The following is a 27,700-nucleotide window of genomic DNA, read 5'->3' on the forward strand; positions in this document are numbered from 1 at the left end:
GTCTGGCTTCCACTACTCTTTCCCATAACTTCATAGTGTGACTGATCAGCTTTATTCCCCTGTAGTTACTGCAGGTTGCACATCTCCCTTATTCTTCAAAATTGGTACCAGCACACTCCGTCTCCTTTCCTCAGGCATCCTCTCACCTTCCAGAATTTTGTTATACACTAAAAACAATATTGCCAACTGACTTTCCACTCTTAATCATTTGAATCGCTGCTCTTACTTCCACCTTACAATCCTATCCAGTCACTGCTTCACCATCTCCGCATCATCCAACCTTCTTTCTTTCTCTCATTTTTTTCATTCATGAGCTGCATAAAACACCTTCTCAACACACTCTCCTCACTAGTCAACACATTTCCATCTGCATCTATTATTGCTTTAACTTGCTGTACATCCTTCCCAGCTCTGTCCCGCTGCCTGAAATACTAAATACTTTTGTTCTTCCTTAGTGTCCTTCTCACACTAAGGATGAACAAACCCTTTCCAAGGCTGAGACAAGCTAGCTAGCTTCGATGTTGGCTGACCCCTCCTCATGATGTCTAGCTTTTCTTGAAAATTTATTTTATGTCCGAAACCAAATAAATGTATCTTTCTCCAAAGTCTTATTCGGATGCATTAATGGGTGTAAAGTGCTACAGATATGTTTTGCCAGTCAAACTTGGCTGTAACAGTTTCCCTCTGACCAAACAGTAAGAAATGCTATGAAATGAGGATAATAAACTGTTAGGAATAAATTAATAACATTTCCTGGAACAAATATTAGAATTTAGGTAGTTAATGTAGGTCAGTGCTTTCTGATAGTGTTTAGGCCAGCACAGAAGCCTTCGCCGGCCCTGACCGCCCACCACTACTATATATATATATATATATATTAGTATCTAGTACTACTAATACTAATACTTATATATATATATCTCGGTTACACGTGTACTGAATGCAATCCTTATTACATGCAATACAAACATAATAAAATTCTGAGTTCCCTCCGGAACGTGTTAAGTGGCGGACCGCAAGTTTGTTTGGTCTCCGCCTCGCACTTTGAGTGTATTTTTCAAATTATTATTATTATTATTATTATTATTATTATTATTATTAAATATGAAAACAAAGCCAGGTACATAAAAAAAAAAAGAAACTACGGTTAGCGCAGTGTCACTGTGGCTACTCACTCGCTACCGGAAATAAGATTTGTTTTGCTCACACATGAAAACACTAAAGAATCCATAGCGCTAGCATTAGCCGCTAACCGCTATGGATTTTTTAGTTTTTATTTTCAGCTTTAATAATTTCTCTTAAAAGTAGAAAATCTTGACAATTCTGCATATTAAGGGAGTGAATGAATAAAGGGTAAAAGGAATAAAGTAATTTGTAAAAGTCTGCTGAAATAAATAGAACAGTTAAGTAAAACATATCTTTAGAAAATTAAACACACACATTTACATATGCATCTGTATTATCCAAATAGGGTGTAACAAATGTAATCTATAAAATGTTTTCATTTATTTATTTATATTTTATCAATAAATTTTTTTAAATTGAAAAATTATTCAATTGAATCAATATAATAAAGTGTATTGCATTAATTTGATGTATTCTATTTATTTGTATAAAACATACAATATTATTTTATATTTTATTCAACAAAGCAGGCATTTTATTTAAAATTGTTTACAAATTTTTACTTTTGATGTTCACAAATGTTAATAATAATAAACTGATTTACAAGCAACTTTATGTTTTGCATTTCTTTCCCAAAACCGTACCCAAATTGAACTGAACTGAATTACTTCACTGAAAAAATAGATTGAAAAACAATTGTGGCAGTTCAACCTCTGAGACCATCTCCTGAGACAGTGTTACCTTCAACTCCACAACTCCACTATTTGACATGTATAGGACAGGAAGAGCTGTATGATGTTATTATCAAAGCTAAATCAACAACATGTTAGTTAGATCCTATTCCAACAAATCTACTAAAGGAAGTGTTATATACAGCTGGTGAGTCTCTTCTGAATATTATTAACTCCTCACTATCATTAGGTCATGTCCCTAAATCCCTCAAGCTACCAGTTATTAAGCCCCTCATTAAAAAACCTAATCTGGATCCAAACACGCTATCGAATTATAGACTAATTTCAAATCTGCCATTTATGTCTAAGATTTTAGAAAAGATTGTCACTGCCCAGTTATGTTCCTACTTGCAAGAGAACAATATCTTTGAGGAGTTTAGGCAAGTTTTAGGCCCCATCATAGCACAGAAACTGCTCTAGTTAAAATCACTAATGACCTGTTTTTAGCTTCAGACCAAGGCTTCATCTCACTGTTTTACTAGATCTTAGTGCTGCGTTCAACACTATAGATCATGATCTTCTCCTAGATCGCTTACAGAATTACATTGGCATTCAGGGACAGGCATTAAGCTGGTTTAAATCCTTCCTGTCTGATCGTTACCATTTTGTAGATTTAAATGGAGAGCTATCCAGGCTAATGCTACTGAACTATGGCGTGCCACAAGGTTCAGTTCTAGGACCCCTGCTCTTCACAATATACATGCTTCCCTTAGGAAATATTATTAGAAGGCATGGAATTAGCTTCCATTGTTATGCTGATGCTACTCAGCTATATATCTCATCTAAACCAGGCGATATAGCTCAATTAACCCCGGATAACTGAGTGTGTTAAGGAAATAAGAGAATGGATGACCCATAACTTTCTACTTTTAAATTCTGATAAGATGGAGATTTTGCTCATCGGCCCAAAAACTAGTATACAGAAGCACCAGCATCTCAACCTGCATTTAGATGGATGCTCTGTAACCACTAGTTCAACAGTAAAAGACCTGGGAGTTATTTTAGACAGCAACTTATCTTTTAAAAATCATATCAACCAAGTTACAAAAACAGCCTTCTTTCACCTTAAAAATATTTCTAAGCTAAGAAATATGTTATCTATATCCGATGCAGAGAAGCTCGTCCATGCGTTTATGACCTCCAGAATAGACTACTGTAATGCATTACTAGGTGGATGTCCTGCGTCATTAATAAACAAGCTTCAGTTAGTTCAGAATGCGGCAGCCAGAATTCTCACAAGGTCAAGAAAATATGATCACATAACCCCGATCTTATCGTCCCTACATTGGCTTCCGGTTAAGTTTCGAATAGACTACAAACTACTGCTACTCACTTATAAAGCACTAAATGGTTTGGCTCCCATGTGTCTCTCCAGTCTTCTAACACGCTACAGTCCGCCACGCTCCCTGAGATCTCAAAACTCTGGGCTTCTAGTAGTTTCTAGAATAGCAAAGTCCACTAAAGGTGGTAGAGCATTTTTACATTTAGCTCCTAAACTCTGGAATAGTCTTCCTGACAGTGTTCGGGGCTCAGACACACTCACCCAGTTTAAGTGTAGATTAAAAACATATCTTTTTAGCAAAGCCTACACATAACACACATCACATCATAACCTTGTGCTCCAGAACATCTTATCACATGCACATTATCAACTTGTGCTGTTAATATCATGAACAGCAGCTACGCTAATTCCTCTCCACTGCTTCTCTTTCTCTCCCCATCCCAAGGCTTCCTGAGGTTTGGCCAGCTCCAGTCACGTCCCACCCCGTAAAGATTATGGACTTTAAAGAAGTAAATGCCAAACTCGCAAACATCCTGAACCATCTAGAGACGAACCAGTGCCAATTGGATCCCACTGCATGTGTGGAGTTTGACATTGGACCTCCTGGAGTGTTTAAAGGCTCTGGCATGGAGAAGCTGATGCTGGATCTGTGATGATCACAAATGTTGAGCTCAGTAGCTCTTACTTTTATACCAAAGACTGTTGAAAGAACATTTACTTATAATCTTATACTCCAGTACTCATGTTAGTTCTCACTCTCCAGTGTTCTGTATTGTTGAAAGATTTATGATCAAACTCTTGATGTCACCCAAATGAGGATGGGTTCCCCTTCTGAGTCTGGTTCCTCTCAAAGTTTCTTCCTCATTACATCTAAGGGAGTTTTTCCTTGCCACAGTCGCCATGGCTGCTCATCAGGGATAAATGCACACCATTCACCTTAACTGTTGATTTCTGTAAAGCTGCTTTGAGACAATGTCTGTTGTGAAAAGCGCTATAGAAATAAACTTGACTTGACTTGACTTGAACCGTGACTTAAAAACCGAGGTACATCCCAAACCCACTATATAAGTGTTGTGTTCATTGTTGGCTGTTATATATTGTTAAGTGTTGTGTTATGTACCTAGTAATATGTGGATCTGTATGATAAATGAGCTCAAAACAAGGTAATTTTAATAGAAATTCAATAGGAAACAATGTTTGTTTGTTGTGAGCCAGAATCATTTTAATTCTAGTCTATTTGTTGTTACCATTGATTCTTATTTTGGTACCTTACCGACTGTTAATTAATTATTTAAGACGTCATGCATATTTTATGTGTTGGTCCTAATAACTCTCTATTGGTAGAGTCTCTCTGCAGCTTCCTTCCAGGTGCCATCACATCGACAGGGCTTAAAGATTGTGTGTGTGCGTGTGTGTGTATACATTTATTGATGGTTCAGTTAGTGAGTGCCTTGAATGAGCAATGGTTGAAACCATGCTGAAGATCCCAAAATAAAATACATTTTTGTTGGTTTTCAAAAGTACAAAAAACAATATAATTTTTTCCCCCAATATTCAATTACTGTGCATAAATTGCAAACAGTTTATGACAAGTTGACTTTCTGGATGCTGTATTTGATTTGGGAGGGTCATAATCACAATTATGTAGGTGTAAATTATGGATCTGGATTATGGAATTTAAATTTCATGTAGATCACTCTATTAGTGCCAAGCTGCATCACATAAACAGTGATGAATCTTGAAGCAATCTGTTTCTCATCATCTAACAAATTATGTAATTAATGTACTAATGTTCGACATCGGAAGAAATGCATAATTGCATAAAACGATCATTATTATATATAGACAATGAATACAGCTTTATTTCTTTCCATAGACCCATTTAGAGTCATTGCTTAAATCTTTAATTGGCCCTTAACAAATAAAAGAATAATAGATTAGTTAAATAGATGAGGATGATGAAGCCGAGCAGATGTCCTCATAAAGTTTATAAAACTACACTAATACTAGGGGAACTGTCAAGTTTTACACCCTAATGAAGCATGAATATTTGATAAGTTGAAGTGTTAATAATGACAGTGTAAAGGCAGGTGAACAAAGCCAGTTTTATAGGAGACATATGTCACTTTACATACACTACACTGTCAGGGTCCGTATCAATAAAGCAGATCATTTCTCAGCAGAAGCTTGGGAATAAATCTACTCTTTGCCAAGATTATTTAAAAGTCACAGTTATTCCTTAGCTTTGGAAATGAAAAGTTACCAGTGTTTCGACTACAGTGCAAATACTATGGTAAATCAAGGCCTTTCTAAATGCATTCTCTTTAGCTTGTGAATATGAAACAACTAAACATTGTGGGGTTGGTTCATTTTGCATACTATTGTTTACAAAACATCTCAAGTAGTGCACACAGACAGGACAGTTTGCTTTTCTACAAAAAAAAGAAAAAAAGAAAAAAAAAATGTAAAGCATTGATTTCATTCATAAGAAAAAACTAACAAAGCCTAATATAAAGGAAAAAACATTTTCAACACAAATGCACAGATTTTCATTTCTTTTCTTACTGTAATAAAACTTTTTTTATCAAGTGTTCTTTATTTAGATTTTTTGTTTACAGTACAACATGTTAGTCATGTGTGATTTGCAATCACTAATAGCTTTTATTTTCTTAAGGGAAGGTTTTGAGGGTGAAATCTCACAACCTGAAGAAACAGCACATCGCCAGACAATGATTGTAGTGGTCATCTTCACCGTTCTGTAAAACAGAAACTTACCACTTCAGGTGTTAAACACTGTGAACCTGAATCTTAACAAGTATCCATAAAATATGCATTTTAATATAAAATTGTTTTTTTGTTTTTTTCCTCAATTTATTAATAACAAGCAACGCCAACACATTCTGTCCGAGTTTAAATGTTCAGCATGTAAACCACATATAGTATCCAGCAGCACTCTAGAGTGCTGTGTGTCTATAACTTCATATGTATGTTTGATGGTCGATTTGTACCAAAATGTGTCTGTGTATGTTCATTCTATGTGTATGTACATTCTGGTAGAGTATAGACCAAAAGGAAGTGTGTATGTCTGCTCGGAGTGTGTGAAGCAGCATTGACAGCTGCCTTTTCATGCGAACACCAACCCATTGCAATTGGACAGAATGTGGCCTACAGCATGCACAGAGCAAAGTCTCATTTTTCAAACAAACTACACATATCACATTTCTTTATATAAAATACCTGAATTATTTTGTCACATGAGTTAAAGAAGAAGACATTTTAACATTTTACCCAAAAGCTCAAAGGAGGGTGTCCAAATCCCCCGAAGGCCCTCTGTCAAAGCCAACAGATTCAGCTTATTTTGCACATGTGATTATGGCTGTACCATGTCTGTCGATTCTGTTCACATGATATGGACACACAGGTTATCAGCCTTCAGAGCCGAACTCTGACTGACAGTTTGCTACTTTAGCTTCTCTCAGCACCCCAGAATTCAGCTTTAAATACAAATCATTCAAGCTGCAATGTCTACACTTTTGTACAGTACATTGACCAAAGCCTTCGTCGTGAAAAGCTTTTAGTTTTGCCTTTTTATAAAAATGCATTCTCATAAACGCATCAGCACTTAACAAGTCCTTTCTTAAATCCACTAAAGGTCGTTTTAACTTGCAGCACCCCACAGCTTATGATCATAATTTCACATAGGAGAGAAGATTAAAACTAGACAGGAAGAGTCCGTTTGAGTTTCCTGTCCAAGGCACGAGCTGCGCTGGCAATTTTTCCAGAGCCACCCTGTGAATGTGTGTGGTCATTTGATGAAGCACAAAAAGGGGTCTGAAAATGGTGAAAATGAGGGTTTGTAGTGGGACAGAGGATGGGATTTGTGAGTCTGAGCTTAGAGCATGGTGATTTTGGGTTTTGAGGGAAACATATAAAAGGTCAAAAGGTGATCAGACAGGGGTTTTGGGGGGGTGGGGGTGTTCACAAGGTTGTTCGGGCACAGTGGTGTTTGAGTTTGCAGGGCAACACTCCACGGTTTAGCTGGTAAAACTCCACCAGCTGTAGCAGATCACTGAAGCGTGTGTTTCCATCATCTAGGCTGTAGAAGAGCTCACCATCATCCTCAACCTTACACACACATCCACAAATACACATATGTCATTGATCTGGTAGTATGAAAACAAACAGACAGTAATAAGTAAGTTGCAGCAAATTAGATTGATTTTTGGTGTCTACATTACACATTACCAAATCAGATTCTTTTACATTGTAGCTGCATTTATCCATTCATCCATGCATCCATGCATTCATTCATTCATTCATTCATATACCTACATTCGTTGTTATAATGTGTAATAGTAAGTGGTGTGTGGCACACTGCAGGATGGTGTTTACAGTTATGAAAGACTTTTTTTTTACCAACAGTAATAAGAGTTGACATTTGTAATGTTTGCTTATACCGTTAACCTAAAATATAATTCTCCCAGATGACTGTATTTTATAGGCTGCCTTAATGCTGAATTTCATCTCAATTTTTCATATTTTTAGTCAAGAATAAATCTGATCTGAGCTGCTTGTCTAAACATATCCAAAGATCCAACTGAACTCACTGGGACTATCTGAAAGTGTCTGATTCTCTGTGCATGACACAGGGACAGGACGAAGGTCTTGGGGTTGCTTTGGCTGTCCCTTAAGAGGAAAACTCTGAACACAAAACAAAAGAGAAAATTATGGGGGACAATATAAAAGAGAAAGAGAATATACATATTTGGGAGAAAGACAGAAACGATTAATTCGTTTTTGTAAAAAGCACATGAAACAAGAAGTACCCATCGATGAGGCCATGCTGAGTAATCAGTTTATGAGCCTCGTCTCGAGACAGTTTGCTGTGGAACCACGGCTGAGCCATGTGGATTGCTACAAATCAGGAGAACATTTTCAGTAAAGACTATAAAAAAAAAAGAAAAAAAAAAAAGAACAGTGAGAAGGTGAGACTGACCTATGCTGGATAAAGAGCTTTGGGAGGGGGAGCAGCTTCCATGGCTGAGTCGATGACAGCTTTTCCTCTAAAAAAGTTATATAACAGAGAAAGTTATTTTATCATCCATACACACAAACAAGCCCTTTTACTACACTATGCAACTATCATTACATATAGTTGTTAAGTATAGTGCTGTTAATCCTCATGACCCAATGAGACTAGTAATTACCCTAGTTTCTTATTAACCCTTTGACTCAAATATGCGTGTTAGCTGCAGACAGTCTCTGTCATGACAGAACCTGCCAGACCTGCTCATGACAGTTCACAGTGCAAAACCTGATGAAATATGCCTTCATATTCACACCTCTAAACAAAACACCCTGATGAGATGAGGAGCAAACTGTCAGAGCCAAATATCCATAGAGATCTCGAACAGAAAGGCTGAATGAAAACCAATCAATATCCAAGCTCCATTAGCACCGTCTATCACTATAAATTAGAACGGCAATTCAAGAATGTGACATCTCCAGTTTAATGTGAAAACAACCAGCATCTCCTATTCAAAAAAGAAAAAAAAAGAAAACTGAGAACCTGCTAAGGACCCTGGAACTTTCAATCTGCCAGCAGGGTGGCTGGAAAATATAGGTCAAGTATTCTGAATCAAGTTCATGAAAAAAAAACATGATTTTGAGTAGAAAGGGTTCAGTTAAAATGGTTGACCAGCTGTAGATCACCTAATGCAATGCTGCTATGTTAAGAGGCAGATCTGTGCCTCACCCTCCATGATAGACCTTCCTCCACAGCCACTGACAGAGCCTCTGACGGGTTATCAATCACACGGCTCCTCTGCCCTGAGAAATCCATGGCCACGAGAGAGTTCTCTGAAATGCTTCTCTGAAAAAAGAACAAAATCACACATGAAGGATTGAGAATGACTATTCTTTCAGTTCATTACACAATCACTTTGAGACTCTTTAATCTTTGTGGAGTCATGCTGCCACCCAGTGTTCAAATTATGCAATTATTGTTCCTTCCACCACAGCTTTGAGACTGAGCAGTTTGTGTGGATTAGTGAGTTTATATAGACTGATGCTTGTGCACATAACACGTAATAGCTAAATTAATAAAGCTGTCACACTCTTTAGCATTCAGTCCCCCCCATAATCACAAATAAATCCAAAACTAGACTTTTCAGTTTACTGAGTATGCAGTGAGAAAATTGCATGGATTTTTGCACCATTAGGACTATGAGAGTCCTAGAGGAATTATACAAAAAAAATTAGCTAAAGTTCACTTGCAGGACTCCTGTGTCTGGTGAAGGTTAACAAACTATAATCAGATTTATTATTTTTTTGTATTTTATTTTAACAAACTTCTATCATTGTTTTGTATTTACCAAGTTTAGTTTTTTGTTACAGCATTTTTCAAGAACGCTGACCCAAACATGCACAAAGAATCTACACACACTAGTTACTCGAGCTTTGAGAACTAAGACATTCTCACTTCTTTTTATCATAGCTTACCAGAGTCACTATGCTTACAAATGAAGTTAAGTGAAGTAAACATTTTAGTAGTAATAAAAAAGTATTCTGTATGTAGTATTTTTTGTTTTAAATAATGTGTCTCAATGAGTAGCATTGACCTCATAGTTCCAATTTCCTTGGATTAATCCTCACATCGCAGATTCGACCTGAAACATGTGGATTTCCCCTTTGTTCTCTCTAAAGACACACAGTTAGCTCATTTGTTTACGCTAATATCACCTAGGTGTGAATGTATGTCAATGAAATAAACCGGTGTCTCATCGGAGGTCAATTCTCCCATGTTACCAGGATAAGCTGTGAATTCCACCACGACCTTGAAAAGGATAAAGTAGTTATAGAAGATAAATGTAGGAATGAACAAGTTAAATCCGTGAGGCTTTTAAAGCAATTTGTTATTATTATCTGTGCTCTTCTTTCATGATTATTAAGGCTATGTATAGAAATAAAAAGCTTAAAAATTATTTAAAAAATCATGGACTTCACCCAGTTGGAATCTGTGTCTAGTTTAACCATTCATTGCAGTTAATTTCCACATGGTTATCCAAATAAGATGATTCTCCCCACATGCCTAATTTCTATGTATATACACATCCCTTCCTGTGTAAGACCCTGCTGCCCAGCTGGAGATGCTGCAGGAAGAAGGTGTCAGCCTGTTTTCCGAACAGCTCACAGAATACCAGTCTGTCCTGTCTAGAATTGCAATAATCACTATGTGCCATGGGCTTCACATTTAACAGTAACAGGATCCTAATGGTTCAGAGAACACTTCATTGAACAGGGGGGTATTCAGAAGCCTCATGACTATCATAAGACATGCTTCACTTCACTCCTCATTAGAAAACTGATGTTTATTCCTTATTTATTCACCATACTATTGCTACAAATTTGATTCCAAGCTCAGACTCTGTACTTGTGGCCACAAATGCTTTCATACTTCCCCAACTCTGCATTATACTGTACGTTTGTGTGTACATGTGTGTGTGTGTGTGTGTGTGTGTGTGTGTGTGTGTGTGTGTGTGTCCATCCGTCCAAGTTAGGACCCACTTTCTGCGTTCCACTGACAACAAGGCAGAGGTGATGAGTTGTAAAGTCAGTGAGCAGCTGATGCTGAGATATATTTAGAGTCAGTCTGGCTCCTCAATCATGTCCAGCATGCTAAAAATAGATCAGGGAGCTTTACTCACACACAATACTCTTATTTAGAGGCAGCATTAGTAAATTGTTCCCAGAAATGAGCATTAAAGTGCAACCATCTATTTATTGCATCAGTAGGGAACTCTAGTGGCCATAAGGTCTATAAAATCATAGCAATGCAGCGGTGCATCATGCTGGATTTAACAGAATTATTCTGACCTGAGAAACATTATTTATTTTTATTTCCAGGTGCTGCAGTAACAGCAGCTCTGACAAATCACAGTTTTATAAAATTCTGTTTGTTCCAATATGATGTGGTTGTACCTTTAAGTTAACTAACACAAAAACATCTACACGAACATTCTGCACTTAATAACCAAGGAAGCTGCTGTATTCTCTTATTTACTTTGAGAGGAAGAAGATTAGACAAGTTTGTGAAGAAATGAATGTTGGCAGCGTCTGTAAAATAAGCAATGACAGGAACAAACTCCCACCGAACATGATGTTTCACAATATTCAATGTAACTATAAAAGGATATAAATGCACAATGTGCTGTTTTAAAAATGTTACTATTGGTAAATGCCTTTTGGAGAAAAAACAATACACTTTAGACAATGCTGTTTAATCTTTACTGTGACCGGCTATTTGCTTAATTATAACTGACATTCTATTCCTTAGTTTTTGCATATTACAGTACAAACACTATAATACTGAGACATATAATTAGGTATAAGTAAACTACTATTAATAAATGAAACAAAATCTGTATTTAATGGTGTAGTAGACAAAAATCTTTCTTTCTGGAAATGTGTATGGGATTGATGGGTATATTTTAGTGAATACATGTGTTTAATGAACACACATTATTAATGTCTGTTTAAACGCTGTGTCTTTCACCTTTGTGTTTGTATTGTACGTGCAAAGCTGTAAGTCACTATTGACAGCAAAGGTGTAGCTGAAGGGGAAAGTTTTCATGACAGCAAATGGTTCACAGGTGGCTAATGCATTTTAGGTTACAAAGAAAAAAATAGCCATCTCGCTAAAGCATTGTGATTGTCAATGAAGATATTTCCAGAGGTTTCCTAACTATATTAACAATATTAATATAGTACAACTGTGTGAACTTAAATGACTTCTCAATACCACCATAACTGTCTGACTTCTAAAGTACAATCTTGTTACATTTTGACTACTCAAGACAAAGGGCCTGGACTGTGATGTTTGCACACATACACACACTTTCAAATAAACACACTCTAAATTTAACTGTCTGCTCAAATTTGCTGCTAAACATTTAGTGTTTACATGTATAGAATGTATTATTATGTAGACAAATCATTTGCACCTCTACTGTACTGGTCGGTGCTGCAATGTCACTTTTTCCTAATGTAGTGTCCTATTCAGCTTTATGTTCTGTGTTATTAACTGTAAATGTATACTGTTTTATGTAGCGCCTTGATCCTGGGGGGAACATTGCTTTGTTTTACTTTGTACTGTACCAAAAAAAGTTGGAATGACAATAAAAGTGGACTTGACTTGTCATTTCTCCCTTTTTGTATGAATTGTGCTGTTTATTCATATTTTTCAAGTTCAAGTTGATTTCTGACTGTGCCACTGAGAGATGGTAAAACCGAATTATTCATGCAAAATAAATCAAATAGCTGAAAACGTTGAAAAAGTTTTGGAAGCTTCAGATGGAATTTCCAACTGCATTAGGAAGGTTCAATTATGTCATTTCCAAATGCATAATTAATTAGTATAAGCAAAGCTGACAGGAATGCTTGCTGGTTTTAAACATGCTTTTTTTCAAATATATACATGACACATATCTGGAGTAAGTATATTTAAAGCAGCAAGGGCATAAGTTATTCTATTCGGGGTGTTTGCTGGAATCTGTTCAATATGCATGTTAATAAGCATGCGCTTTGAACTGTTTCAAAACCTCAGCTTTAAGAATAAGAGTTTAACTTGAATCAAGACATTTGACACTGCACTGTTTACAACCTTCATTGCTATACAGCACCAGTGTCTTATTTTTTATCCCTATTTTATTTCTTTTTGAGTCCGGATTATTATGTTATTTTTGGACTACAATGTTTGCATTGTAACTATAATTATTGGCTTTTCTCTAATTAACATGCAGTTAACATAACTACTTTCAGGACATAGCCACAGATAGTAGAACTCACCATTGGAGAGCTTTTCTGCTTCTGATGAGGCTGGATGAAGTTTTGGTAAAGCTGCATCCCAAACTGCACACATTACAATTCATATAGCCACGTTAGGATGATGTTATGGAGGTAAAGATCCACCGAGCAGGTATTTACTGCAGAACATTATGTGGGCACATTGTACTCTGAGAAGATCCTTATTTCAAATGGCCAAGTGCATTATTTCAGATATACTTCATAAAGACTATGTCTGTCATATAGAAAAAAAAGACTGCCAGAGACTCTGAGAGATAAAACAGGAGAAGAAGGAAGAAATGCATGCCAGGGAGCGACGAAGCAAGTTTTCACCTTGAAGAGGCGCATAGCCGTGATCCAGCAAGTTCTGGTCTGCTCAACATCCGCACACAGCAGTTTGAGGTCCCGAGCTGAGCTTGACTTGCATGGCTGTGCACGGAATCGTAGATAGACATATTTTCAGGTCACATTCTCAATCCTTTTATGATATCAATCTCATTTTATAATATCTCTGTAACTAAGATCACTTCTAGCTTCTCATAATACTAAACTGATGAAAGGAGATAAGACACCAGACAGTGTGTTTGATTATGGCTTTATATAACACCCATTAAACAATGAGGCCCAGACAAATGGGGCACTTAATTAGGGCTATTATATCATAAAACTAACTATGCACAGATGGTATGTGTAATATAATTCAGCATCAACATTGCTCAATCGAATATGTGAAACTTGTGTGTTTGCGGATTTAGCTGGGTGTGTTGTAAAGAAACGTTTGCAAATACCTTTATACAGAATCCGTAGTCTGTGGGAGCTCCGTGTGTTTTTCTGGATGATAACAAAGTGTAGACATCGCTGTCACAAAACTCTGCAACAAACTGCAGATGTCTGGGTTCCTTACATACGAGGAAGAAACACAGTAAAAAAAACTCTTTCAACACATCAGTTGAGTTTTAATGATATATTTTTTTTTTAAGTGTGTGATGGTGATTATGTGGAGATGATGAATGGGTGGGGGTGTCCTAAATTCCTTTGGCCCTATACCCGAGTTCCAACACTAAGCCTGCCATAGCAGGGAGATGACTGTAAACATGTAAGTTATGTCCAGCATCCAGCACACTGTCAGGACATATGCAACATGAATGAAGGTTGTACAAAAATTTTGCAAGCCAAGCCAGTGTGTGTGTAAACTGGAGAGTGCTTAAAGGCAGAAAATTTCCTGGCAAAGGGTAGAAGAATGAAGCAAGAAGACAGGAATTTTCTGAAAGACCATATAAGAAGAAGTTAAAATCACAGCGGAACGTAAATGCGAACAGATATGTTAAAAATGGTTCAAACAAAAATACCCAAGCTGTAGATTTGAAGCACATGCCTACATTTGAAGCACAGGAAGCACAGCCGAGGCTGTTGTGGTTTAACATTGTTATTCTAAGACATTACAGTGAAGAAGCTGAGAGAGCAGCAACAGGGTTTAGCGCGTAGGAGGACATTAAGACTGTGGCTTACGTTGCAGCAGCGGGACTAAAATTACTGGACCAGTTAAAATGATGTGGATTTAGTTTGAGGGTTCATCTAAGCTCCACTTAAAAGATATGAATTAAGCATTCAGTGTTTGGAAACCCTCTCAAAGACTTTGCAATGTTATGATTAAAATCAAGGGCAAAACTCGCACAATGTAAGTCACTTCTATAGCGATCTCTTCTGCAGCGAACAGGGCTACCCTCTCAATTACGAGCAGGGTGTAATATGTACAAGAGAACATAGAAGCATACATGTTGCAATGCCAACAGCTTTATCTTAACAACAGTGAAAGGGAGCCAAGTGAAAAGAAGAGAATGAAAGAAAGGGAGGAAAGAAAGAAAGCCTTTCCCAAGCAAAGCAACACAAAGCAAGCCTTTGTCTCATATTGTCTATGTGCTACACTATTCTAATTTCCAACAGCCAATAACAGGCACAGGCATACAAAAGAAAGAGAGAGAGAGAGTGAGAGATTGACAAACCTGTGGACAGGAAAAGAAAAAGAAGGAATGCGACACAGGCAAAAATCATTCAGATTTAATATGTCAACCAGGACTATGTTTAAAAAAAAAAAAGAAAACTCAACGATGTGGAGTAGATGCAGACTGGCTTTGTGCACCCAGGCAGTATTAGTTAGTAGAGAGTGGGCTCCTCTTACGAGCCTAACAACAACGCTTTGTTGTAAAAAAAAAAAAAAAATGAAAAAAGGGAAAGAGGGCAGCACTGGTTGGCATGGCACCTAGCAGGTACAAGCTTCACCTGTGGTGAGTGGGAAGGGTTCAGACACTGGCACAGCCCCAGGATCTGCCGCACACAATCCTGCTGGACCAGTTCTGGCCGGCCGTGAGCCACAATGCAGTGCTGTTCGATCTAACCGTCACATCTAACAGCAGGACTGGGGGAGATTAGTGCTTGAATGAGGCTGCTTTGAAATGATCTGTCGCAGGCTTATCAAACCTCAAGCTCTGTCTGTCACTTCTATTTGTCTCAGACTGGATAAGTTCGGAGTGATCTGAATAAGTAATGCTTGATTCTAGAGCCTAAGTGGTAAGATCAAGTGGTGCAGTGCAAGATTAGAACTAGGAGCTGCAGGCATTATGAACAATTTTTTTTTCTTTTTTTTTTTTTTTAAGAGGTTACATTCAACCCACTCATTTCGATCTGTATTGCGGGGTCATGTGAAAGAGAGAGTGATTACTGCATTAAATTACAGGTCATGCAATGGATTACTGTGTTTTGTGGATTACCTTTGATGTGCCCTTATTGGAAAAGTATAGTCCAGACCTTCTCAACACAAAATAGAACTTCTTCCAGGACTTTCTGCCTTGCTCCTTTGAATACAGGAAGCCATGGATCTCAGGACATGTGCTGGAGTTGAGAAAGGTCTAAGAGACAAACAGTCAGACATCTTTCAGTGTGACAGTGTAAGAAAAATACACCTGCATGGATCTCGTCTTCAAAATTCATTTTAACCCCTTACACTTTCAATCTGCACTCTGTATTATCATTTTCCTACAAATTTTGTCATATTTTTTGCAGAATTTATTGATGACTTTAAAAAAAATCCTTGAAAATGAAAATGTATTTTCTAGGGCTCTTAAATGATAACATATTTGAGATTTTATGCTAAGAATTAGCAGGTAATAACAAATTAATAATGTTCAGCATCCATGCTATAGCATGAGGACATTCTTCAGATGTTTTGTTGTTCAATTAATGTTTATTTCATTCAATCTAAAATTTGAATGTATAATTTGGATAGCAGTGTTCTTTTTGAATCCCTCTTTGAACATGGATAATGTAACTCCCTATTGAACTGTACTGTATTTTAAATATTTAATGGGATGAATATATTTTGATCTCAGGATTAAGTGAATGTTTGTAAATGAATGTGAATGTTAAATGGATTTGCATGTTAATGCAAAAATAATAAAATTGTTGAAATAGTGATATGCCATCTGGAAAAGATTCTGTTTTTTAATGCTTTTTTCTATACATAGGTTTTCTTCAATGTTCACAGTTTTATCTGAAATATGTACATAGCTTGTTGTGAAGGACATCTACGTTTTGGATTTTATCTTTACTTTACAAGCAAACATACATTATTATTAATGAATTATCAATGGGACACACATAGCACCCCATTCATGCAATCATCCTTATAATGTAATAGGATAAACATGTGAATAATTCATTGGAACTTAAAGTGTTAAAATAAAGATTCAGGGACAGAGAACCTACTGAAAGGTGATACCTGTATAAGCTGTGAGTGGTTCATGAGGCCATTGGCTTCACTCGATATAGACACCATGCTTTCTGGAAAGAAATCCTGTGAACATGCGAAAAACATTTATCACTACCGATGAGCACAGTAACCAAGATTACTAAAGACTCTGAAGTAGTAACAGACTCTAAGGATTTATATGGTCTGTGCCCTTATATTTGAGTCACCTCTGTAACTCATCATTTCTCCTAAACCTGCTGCAAAGGAATAATCCTCCGTAAGTCGACTGATCAAAGCAGACACAAGTCATACAGAGCTCTAAAACACCATGCTCTTCTTTTAACTCCAACAAAGCCCTTAAAAACAGACCTCGGTAAATGAGTTGCATCTCTGTTCGTCCAGAGAAGCACAGGCCTCAACGGCCTGAGAATTGTGGCATTGAAGTGTATATAAATTGCTTATTTTGTACACAGATTATAAATTAGTTCAATCAGAAAGAAAACCTTGGGTTGCATTTCTGATACTCAGCTAATCTGTTATACATTACCTAGGCAGCACATACTGAATTTTGTCCAAAAACCACACATAAACACACCACACACCAGAGGTTTCTTGAAGAATTCATATTTGGCATAATTCTTCCTGAAATACAGGCGGCTGTCTGAGTCCATGCCCCAGTTAGACTGCACTTCCAGGACTGATTCATGGTCTTCTATGATTCTTTCTGAAAGCAATTCAAGAAAAAGAGAAGTCACAGTGAAGAAAGAAAATTAAGAATACGAATACAAATGCGCACCTTCGCTTATCACTGCACACTTAGTAAAGTATAATTAGAATTATTACGAGAGTACTGTACATACATTGTTTGGATTTTGATTTACTTTAACCATCAGCAAATAAAATTATTTATTAACAAAGTTTTATATGCTTCATCAATGAGTAATCTGTGATTAAAACAAGTGTGAGGTAGAGGGAGTTAGGGGAAGCCAACTGAGTCAACTGCATTGCTTCACTTGATCATTAAACATTATTCAGCTCTGTGAAACCCAAACGAATGTTTAATGAATGAATGGAAAGTGACTATTTACAGCAAGCCATCTGGATGTGTGAGAATGATGATATTTAAGACTAATTAATTCCCATAGCATAACTGCTATCAAGACTGGAGAGCCTCATCAAAATGCACTGGCATCCTGGGTGTTTCTCTGGGTATCTGTGATCTCCTGCTGTGAGGCACAGGGTATTTCTGCACTTTGCTGATCTGTGGACAGTTAAAAGCTTCTGCCAGTAGCTAGCTGTGAAATCTCAGATCAGCATTTCATGCATTCTGGATAGGTTATGTGTAAATGTTCTTGTAGCACTTGCAGAAAGTATTAAAAGAATGAGAATAAGATTAATCTACGACTAGGGACCCATCAATCCTCCTGCCCAGGTTTTTCCATCACAAGATATTTTTTTAAATCAGATTTTACACCGATGGAAAGTTACAAAATAATCTGCAATACATCTGCAAGATTTGATATTTACTGTAACTAAAATAGTCTCAAAAACACAGACTTTAAACATGAAAAAGCAGTACATTTCATATCCAATATTGGTCATAAAAAGGATTAGTATGCCTTTACATCATTTATCGTGTAACGTATGACAGTATACACTTCACAAATACAAAATGTTTTCATAGAAGCTTACAGTTGTCAAGAAGATATCACAATTCTTTAGCACAGAACCTAACAGTAGTGAGTATGGTTCACTATAAAGTTTTATTGTTATTATTCTACTGTATTTGCCAATGTTTTTTAAATCTTAAGCCACAACTTTCCCGTCATAACTGTTTATTAAATCTGTAGTATGACGTAGATTTTTAGTGCCCTAATTTTCATGGTTAGGCCTGCATTGTAACATGTCTAGGGGACAAATTAATGAATGAGCCAACATAAATGATTGGGATATTATCTGAATATTCTGGCTAATATACCAATATACCACCAGGAAAGAAATGTTAGTCAGAAGAACTTTGTATGGAGTTTAGCTAAGAAGCAATTGAGGATAATTTTGTCTCACTGGTTATAATATTACAGGCAAGCAATATTACTAATGGCTGACACAATAGACCATCAGGACATTTACTCAGCAAGTAATTGTTCCACATTTGCAACATGTACTGTAGTGTGGCTGTTCAGGTAAATCACTCTCTAATAATTATACACCATTAAAAGAAATATACATCAGAAACTAAATAATCAATATAATGTATCTTTAAAATCAGACTCATTTAGGTATAAGCCTAGATGCTACAACTAAACTCATTATGGCACTAATTGTACATGTACAAAACAAAGTATATATCATTGTGGCAGCAGGTCTTAAAAAACGATAATGCAACATTTATTGGTTTCAAGACACATGCTGTTTCAATGATAGGATTCAGTCAAGACTGTGTAATAGATGTTCTAGTTAAGGTTCAGTGACTTCTATAAAAATAATCCCAGGAGAGGAGAAAAGGAATAGAAAAAATATGTAATCATTATGAAGCAGTAGAAATGATAAATGCATAAATAGAGACACATGGAGGAAAGAAATGCATGGAACGAATAATAGAATGGAAGGAACAGGTGGTTGAATTATGCAATGGTGTGAAGAATTGTGTTGAGGACTATTCCTGTGTGGAAGGTAGCCTACACCAGAAGAAGTAACTGCCAGTGATGTTAACCACTTCCTGCCCATTGGAGCTGACCATTACATATATTTGAAGACCATCCTAAAAAAAACAATTATTTGGTTCTCACCACTAATATTCCTGGAATCCTACATGTAACACTCATCCCATATTCCTGAACAGCTTTTACCCCACTACCCATTCATTCTTAGTATTTGCAGACTTCACTATTCCTCCAGCTTAACTTTCTAATGTCATTAATTTCTCAGGTATTCTAAGTGTCTTGAGCATGACTTAACATTCCTAAACATGTTCACCTCTCCCCTCCAACTCTACTTTTCCACTATTCCTCTATAACCAACTATTTCAGAATTTCACAACAGTTTACATGTACAAGTAAATCATGTACATAGAGTTAAACTGAATCTATTTTTTTATTCATTTAACTCACAAAACATGCCTTGTGGTGAACTGCCATGTTAATCAGAGTGTATTCCTGCCTCGTGTCCAGATTCAGACATAGGGCATCAAAGCTAAGCTTTGGATTTGGAGACTAATACTCTGAGTGTTTCAACACACACACACACACACACACACACACACACACACACACACACACACACACACAATAAATACATACATTCCTTATGCAGTCAGTCAGTGTCCTTGGAAATTCTATTAAGTAAAAACTTTTAAAATAAAACAAGTTTGTTAGAAAACTTTTTCTAATAATAAATTCACCCCAATTTTTTCCTGTGATGGATTTTGACACCCCATTATTTTCTTGTCACATTCCTTTTCTCCATGTCTCCCTGTCTTCCTACATATTCAGTAAGGAGGGTTCATCCTTCCTGCTGCTCAGTAGAACAGCCAAAGTTCTTTTGCCTTTCTACATTTTGCTACTGAAACCACAATCGATTAATAGAAGGTAAGGTCTGCACTCTCAGACACTACATTAAACCTTTGGTGTCTGCTTCAGACTCAGAAAGCATTAACCCCATAAAGCCTGTTTATGCTTCACACAAAAGATGATTTTATAAGAGGTCTTATGCTTGGGCAAGTTTCCTCACAGACACATCTTTGATCATGCAGTATGAGATGGATGGTGGCTTCCAACTGTCTGTTAAATAAAGATTATCGTTAGAGATGTTAGAGATGATTATCAAGAAAGTTGAGTTCTGATATAAAGTATGCTGCAGCATACCCTGCATAAACTGACATGCTTTGCCGAATCTCAAGATGCATCTCTAAATATAATGCCATTTGCAAGATTTGGATGTTATGAATCTCAATGCTTATAACTGCACCAGAAGTGAACTCTTTTCACTTTTCAGATATAAAACATATACAATATATATAATATACAAAATATACAATATACACATATTCAATGTGATATTAGGTCACTCGTGCTGTAGTAGAGATTCAATAACCTTTATAACATATGAAAAAAAAAGATATTCTTGATTAGGTAAAACAAAGAAAGAATGTTTGTCTTGCTTCACACGGCACTATAATACTGAAACAGGTTGTCTGTTGATGTAATAAATGGTGATTCAAAGCACAATTCCACTGATAGTGTTTAATCAGATAAGATAACCTTAAATAAGATATGTTTCACAAAGACTTGGATTCCATAGTATGCAACCAAAATTGCAGGATTTAGAGCCAGACCACAAAAAGAACATATTTTTGTAGCACATTTTGTTACATTACAGCTATAGCCAGGAGGGGATGGTGCACGGATGCCAGAAAAAAAGACTCATAAAACAAAGAATGAAACAGTGATACCATTATGCTCCATTAAGGTGAAATTAGTTTTTGGGCATTATGGGGCACAGATGGATGCACTTACCAATACCCTGATGAGCAAGGTGTTCAATCAACGTCCAGCTGTGGTCATCGATGCAGTGGTTCTTCAGAATGAACAGCTGGCAGATATCCCGGGCTGTGATGTCACTGGGGACCTCCACGGCTCGACTGCTGTTGTCCTCACTGTATACTTTGATCACCTTCGACACAGGAACCCATTCATTAACCAGTGAAAAAGTTTTTTAGACCGAGTCATTATTGCAGTGACTAGAAAACCCGTAGACAATTACGGCTACTCATCCAAATAAGGTGACCACAAAAATGACATAAATATATGAACCCAATACTCAAGTAAATGCCTTTTGTAGAAGGGCAGAAGAATGGTGTCATTAATGGAGCTCATTTGATACCGCAAGCTACCTCACACCTCACGCCCTCCACACTCAACACCCCATTCATTTCGAATGACAGTGAAGCAGTGAGAACCAGGCCAGCAAACTGGGAGCAGATCATGAATGTTCCCTTTCACTTGCTTCACATTTCCGAGTCTTGCATGCCCCGAAAGGAACAGCAGAAGGAGCAGTGCGCATTTCCGCAAAATCAGTACAGAGTAAGTTTAGAACAGCTATCAAAGATGATTTATCCCTTACAGAAAGACAGGAGCATTCAATCCTCTTCTGTGAGGCACAAACCACAAACACACATATATGCATGCACAAATCAGAACATCTGTATTTTAGCATAACTTACCCCCGTATTAGACGGCAAGCAGCACTGTGATTTGGGGCTAGCTCTGCAGTTTAGGTAAGGCTGAGTACACAGCATTGTAGGAGCAGGATTTTAGGTGAAACATAGAAAAATGCATGTACTGAGGGAGCTGCAGCTCTCTCCCTCAATTTCTTTTTTCTCTCGCTGTCTCTCTTGTTCCCCTCCTCCTCTGTTTCTTACTCTCCACTCTGTCTTTCCTAGATGTTCTCCTTTCTCTCTCTCTCTCTCTCTCTCTCTCTCTCTCTCTCTCTCTCTCTCTCTCTCTCTCTCTCTGCAGCTGAACTGAAATGAGGTAATTAAGAGAGCAGGCTCAGAGCTCCAGTACTTCCTGCCTCTCCTGCTATATGTCACCCAAACTCTGCCCAATCAACTGCCACCTCTCACTAACTGCAGCCTCGAGGGGTAAGCCCTGCCCACTCCATACCAGGACAAGCTCCTCCCCCCCAACCCCCCACCCCACCACCACCACCACCACCTCAGAGAGGGGAGTAGAATACGATAGTGCAGAGAGACGGGAGCTGGGAAAAGGGAGATGGAGTGGAGAAGTGGTAGAAAAAGTCACAAGGCTTGCTTCACCCAGCATTTCCCATGGCTGAAATCAACCACATCCATTGCCCTGTCTATAAAACTCAGCAGGGAACTGAGCCTGTAATGAATTTTAGTTTAAATCAACTCTGTGTACATTTTAAAAAAGGTAGGTAGGGAATGAAAGGGGGGGAGTAAAGGAAGGAGAGGGGTCAAGATACATGAGACAAAAAGTGAGGAGAGAACGGATGGGGGGAGGGAAGGAGTGAGAGAGAGAGAGAGAGAGAGAGAGAGAGAGAGAGAGAGAGAGAGAGAAAGAAAGAGAGACTCATTCTAGTGTAGAATTGTTCAGGCAAGGCTCAGTTTTAAGTTTTTTTTTTATTATTTATGCTCATACTAATATCAGTCTACAGGGTGATCAAATAAAAAAGATCAGGTCAGACACACACACAATTCATGCTTATGGAAAGCACATGGATACGGTACTGTTTTTGCTCTGATATTCTTAATCTTTACAAAACAATCCCTTCATTTCACTTAAAGCATTCATAGACCTAGCTTGGGACCAAAACATTACTAATACTTTCCAGTTGTGGTTTCCGAAAATATCAGAATCAAACAACTGAACGTGTGTATATAAAGAGTGCTTGATGAGATAATGCCATCTGGAGAACTTTTAAAGGGAACATGCATAATCCTACACATTCAATAATCTCATGCTACATCTACAGTGCAACAAATGAGAAAAATAGCACGAACACAGCAAGAGACATAAATCAGTTTAGGCACAAATATTTTAAGATCTTACTTCTGACAATAAACAGATTGCGTAGTCACAGAACATTAGCTCTCTTCTCTGCAGTGATTATGTCATTATATTATTCCCTCTAGTCTAACAGACGTTGTCAATATCTTTAGTGGAGCAGTGATCTTCATATTCACCCAATCATTAGGAATTCATGACTATAACTCTGTGGCTGAGTTGAAGAGAACCTCGTTCACCATGGTGGAGGAACAGCTTTTTATTCTGTCCATCAATCGGAACCAATTGAGAGCATCTATAATAGCCCTTATAGAGCTCAGGAATGTAATGTCATGATGCATTTTCATATGCATGAGTCGTAATTTTTGCAGGGTTTCTTAGTCATCTAATCAGATAGCCAGACCAACTAGAGCTAAACTAAACTATTAAATGCCACAGAAGCACCCACAACAGCCGTCATAAAAATAATTATAGTAATATTAATCTATAGTGGACAATCATTATACTGATTCACTTCAAGAATCCAAAACAAGGGAAGAACTGTTTCTGAGGCAATATATGCCTCTATATTCCTTTTAACTGTCAAGAACAGCTTAAGGAATATATTAATAAAATAATTGCTGTGGAGAACAATTATGGCACTGTAATTTTAATGTTATATTATAGAGGCAGTATACTGTATGCAGATCCACTCTGTGAGAGTTCATATGGCAAAATTTTAATCCAAAAACAAACCACAATAAAAACTGAAATCTTTTTCAGCCCTTCCATTTTCTAATAATAAATGTGTTTGTCACATGCAAAGAAAGAATTAACCTTACCAATGATCCCATAAAACAGCACAACATGCCATCTATTCCCAAGACCTATACAGAATAACACAATTACCACTCCTCTAAACAAGTTCACCTAACTTGGCAACCCTGTGATGTGTGCTATCATAAAATGTAACAGTACATGCTTTATATGGCACTGACTTATGAGACAGCAGAGTGAGTAATGCAGCTAATTTCTCTTTTGTTCACACCATTTAGATTGTAAAAACTGTTTCTACAAGCCGATGAACCTTTTGAAAGCGTTCACATTTTCACACCATATCTTACATCTTTATAACAAAGGTCTAAAGCAGCAAGCTGTTACTTACTTTCCTTCGTTAGAATACAGCTAACTCAATTTGCTAGAAAGTATTAGCACACATCAGTCTGTTTAGAAGCCCCAACAGATAGGGTGTCTAGGGATTTGAATGACTCTGATTCCTTCAGTGTCTGTCAAAGCTTGAAATTCAGTGCCATTGCTTCCTGTGCTGCCTATTGAGCTGGAACACTTTTCAGTCTCCACTACTGCCTTTTTGATGTAGTCCATTCACCAAATTTATAATATATTATATGATCATTCTGCTCTACTCTTTAGTGTCACAGGAGGAATCTGAACATTTCAAATGGGTTTCAGGTTAGTGTGCGACATTATGATTTTTTTTATGTTGATCTGAATTTTAGCAAATGAATACATCTGAAGTAAGAAACACTAGCAAGCTCAATATATAAAAAAATTAATGAAATAATATAAGCATAAGTATAAATTTTGATAAAAATGTGCACTTTGTTTGTGAGTTCTGATCAAAGCTAGTTTTGAAGTCTGCTCTGCAATTAAAAAAAACTGTATGTGGGGAACACCAGTGGCTGTTTCGGCCTCAATGAGAACACACATCTGTGGCTACAGCTCACTCTTCTTTGATTAGATACAGTATTTAAATATACATGCAGCAGTGTACAGAGGCTCAGCTTTCTCACTGTGTCCTTATTTGGCATCCCTTAGTGAGCTGTCCTCTCAATTTTGAGGACAAATGAGGGAGGAGATAGAAAAAAAAAAAACCTAAAAAAAAGAGTCCATAGATATCATCAAATGCTTGCTTGATGAAGAACACATTTGTTTGGTGCAAAGCCGAAATGTTTTAGTTGGTGACTTAATAACTTCAAATGACGTCTTTAGTTAGTGATTAATTATTCTTTTTCTGTGTGTGTGTGTGTGTGTGTGTGTGTGTGTGTGTGTGTGTCTGAGACAGCAAGAAAGAGAAAGAGAGAGAAAGAGAGAGAGAGAGAGAGAGAGAGAGAGAGAAGAGAGAGAAAAAAGCAGAGTGCAGATAAAACATCTGTAAGGGCAGTGCGAGCTGTGCTGAGTGCTATTACTGGGCACAAAGACCTGCATTCAGTAGCATCTACTGTTCTTGCTTTCTCTCTGTCTCCGTCTCTCTCTCGCTCTCAAACATACACACAATCACACATTTGTTTTACAGAATTTAATCTTTCTATCTATCTATCTATCTATCTATCTATCTATCTATCTATCTATCTATCTATCTATCTATCTATCTATCTATCTATACGTTAATGCACATCCATTTTAACAGCACTAATTTTATTAATGCAGCAAGTATTTCCGTTTGACCATGTTTTATTAAAAATATAAACAAATTAAAAAAGAGTGCGAAATTAAAACCCACAATGCATTCACAATGCCCAAATGTTTGGTGAAAAAAATCACAATTTTTTTTACTAATTTGCCAAGTCTCAAATCAAGCACCAAAAGCCACCGTGATGCACACATCCGGCAATAAAAACCTCCTGGTGGAAACATGGCATCGTAACATCGTAATTACTTTTAAACCTTTACAAGAATATTTCTAATATTGAAAAGTATTAATTTGAGGTACATTTAGAACAGATACAAATGTGCAATTAAGTTACGATTAATCACAAGTTAACTCATGACAACCGTGTGATTAATCGTGAATATTTTAATCGATTGACTGATTGACAGCCCAAATATATATAAAACTTCGAAGCGTTTATGATGTGGTATGCCATGTTATAAATGTTTCCTATCCCTCCCAACTTTCAAATGTATTTCAAAGTTTTCTCTAAAATCAATACATTTGCTGTTTATAGCCGTATTGCCTGTTTACAAATGTATTAAAATAAAAGCATGGGTACAATCATTTTTTCCTGAGGGTATACAGTCTTACTTTGTCTAAAAGGCAAGTTGAAATGAAGAGTGGATAAAGGTCAGGTTTGGGCTTTGCTCCTGAATCACACATAACTCATACAATCATAGACTTCAAACAACCATGGAGAGACACATGCAGAAGTCAGACTATTCTTTTGAGCATATTCTAAATCCTTAGAGGACAGAGGAAGTCCACAAGTCAAACGTTAAAAAATTGTGTTTATAATGGGTATCTGACTTTCCATGTGCACAGATAAGTGCTGAAGCAGAACATGCTTGGGGAGAGTAGAACACTGCGAGACTGTCTCCCTCCGGCTATCGCTCAGTTAAACAAGGAAATAAGATTAGCTGTAACCTGATTACACCCATGACAGCTTTATGCGCCGACTGTCAGCATCTCCATTGTAATATGCAATTAAGGCGCTGCATTGATGAAAATTTAGCTTTTTCCTTCCAGTTCCTAATTAGTTCCCATAGAGGTATTGCTGTTTTACAAACCTTTATAAATGTATTATGTAGAGCGAATCTTGCCTAAGGGATGTATAGTGCCTTAACAAAACACAAACACTGCACAAGCTTTCCATTCTCCAGAGAATAGTGGAATAAAAGAACCTTTTCAAACCACATCTGATGGAGCTTATCTCAGAAAAATATATACAGCTCATTTTTTCCTACTGACACTACTGAATTATTTAATATTATCTGCTATATTTTTATTAGTAATCATTTATCTGTGATGGGTCTGTGAATAGACACATTCTACTCAAATTTAGTTTTTAATACTGGTAACACATTGGTGATTGAGATAAAGGTGTTTGAGGACGAAGAAGTCAAGAAGCCAAGACGCTTTTTATTGTCATTTCAACCATATATAGCTGATGCAGTACACAGTGAAATGAGACAATGTTTCTCTAGAACCCTGGTTCTACATAAAACAACAATGAGCTACATAACAGAACACAGAGCTGAGGACTAAAGTAAATTGTCCTAGACACATAAAGTGCATCGCGTGCAACCTAGTGCAAACAGTGCAAGACAAAAGACACAAGACCATACAAGATGGTGTGGGACATCCACAAAACACGTAATAGCGCCGCAATACGTATACAGTGCAATGTGTAAAAAAGAGAACTGTAAACAAGAGTGTATTTATAAACCCAATCGTGTGAAAAAAACAGCAGTATATGATTATAATATAATACAGCTGGTGCTGAAGACACGGATGTGTATAAATTGAAATTAGTATTGAGTGTGTGTTTGAGTTCAGGTTGTAACAGTTCAGTAACAGTTTTGTAAAGTTCAGTTCAGCATTTGTAAACTGAATATTATTAGTCACTTATAAAGTGTTAGAATTGCCATTCAACCCTGCGCACTGCACTGCATGTACTGAACTGGTGAACTTGAATGAAGTCCACAGGACATTTTTTCCAGTTGCGCCCTGCAA

The 27,700-nt window shown here is 37.0% G+C and overlaps 1 protein-coding gene across 6 annotated transcripts in view; it reads right to left on the reverse strand.

The window, feature by feature from the left end:
* Positions 1-5,229: 5,229 nt before the first annotated feature.
* Positions 5,230-27,700, reverse strand: part of grb14 (growth factor receptor-bound protein 14) — a 48,571-nt gene continuing 26,100 nt past the window's right edge. For 4 of the 6 annotated variants that reach the window (XM_046844606.1, XM_046844605.1, XM_046844603.1 and 1 more), the window contains 12 exons: positions 21,241-21,397; positions 17,329-17,450; positions 16,757-16,831; positions 15,750-15,887; positions 13,770-13,880; positions 13,315-13,410; positions 12,985-13,047; positions 8,894-9,010; positions 8,135-8,201; positions 7,965-8,052; positions 7,746-7,839; positions 5,230-7,263 (listed from right to left, as the gene is read on the reverse strand). In XM_046844606.1, the coding sequence (XP_046700562.1) occupies positions 7,117-7,263; positions 7,746-7,839; positions 7,965-8,052; positions 8,135-8,201; positions 8,894-9,010; positions 12,985-13,047; positions 13,315-13,410; positions 13,770-13,880; positions 15,750-15,887; positions 16,757-16,831; positions 17,329-17,450; positions 21,241-21,397 (1,275 nt within the window). In that variant the 3' untranslated portion in view covers positions 5,230-7,116. Of the gene's footprint in view, positions 7,264-7,745; positions 7,840-7,964; positions 8,053-8,134; positions 8,202-8,893; positions 9,011-12,984; positions 13,048-13,314; positions 13,411-13,769; positions 13,881-15,749; positions 15,888-16,756; positions 16,832-17,328; positions 17,451-21,240; positions 21,398-21,947; positions 22,209-27,700 lie in introns of those variants that run through there. The other 2 variants (XR_006925091.1, XM_046844619.1) reach the window with 2 other exon arrangements.

Source organism: Silurus meridionalis, chromosome 3 (genome assembly GCF_014805685.1).
Source record: "Silurus meridionalis isolate SWU-2019-XX chromosome 3, ASM1480568v1, whole genome shotgun sequence".
NCBI lineage: Eukaryota > Metazoa > Chordata > Actinopteri > Siluriformes > Siluridae > Silurus > Silurus meridionalis.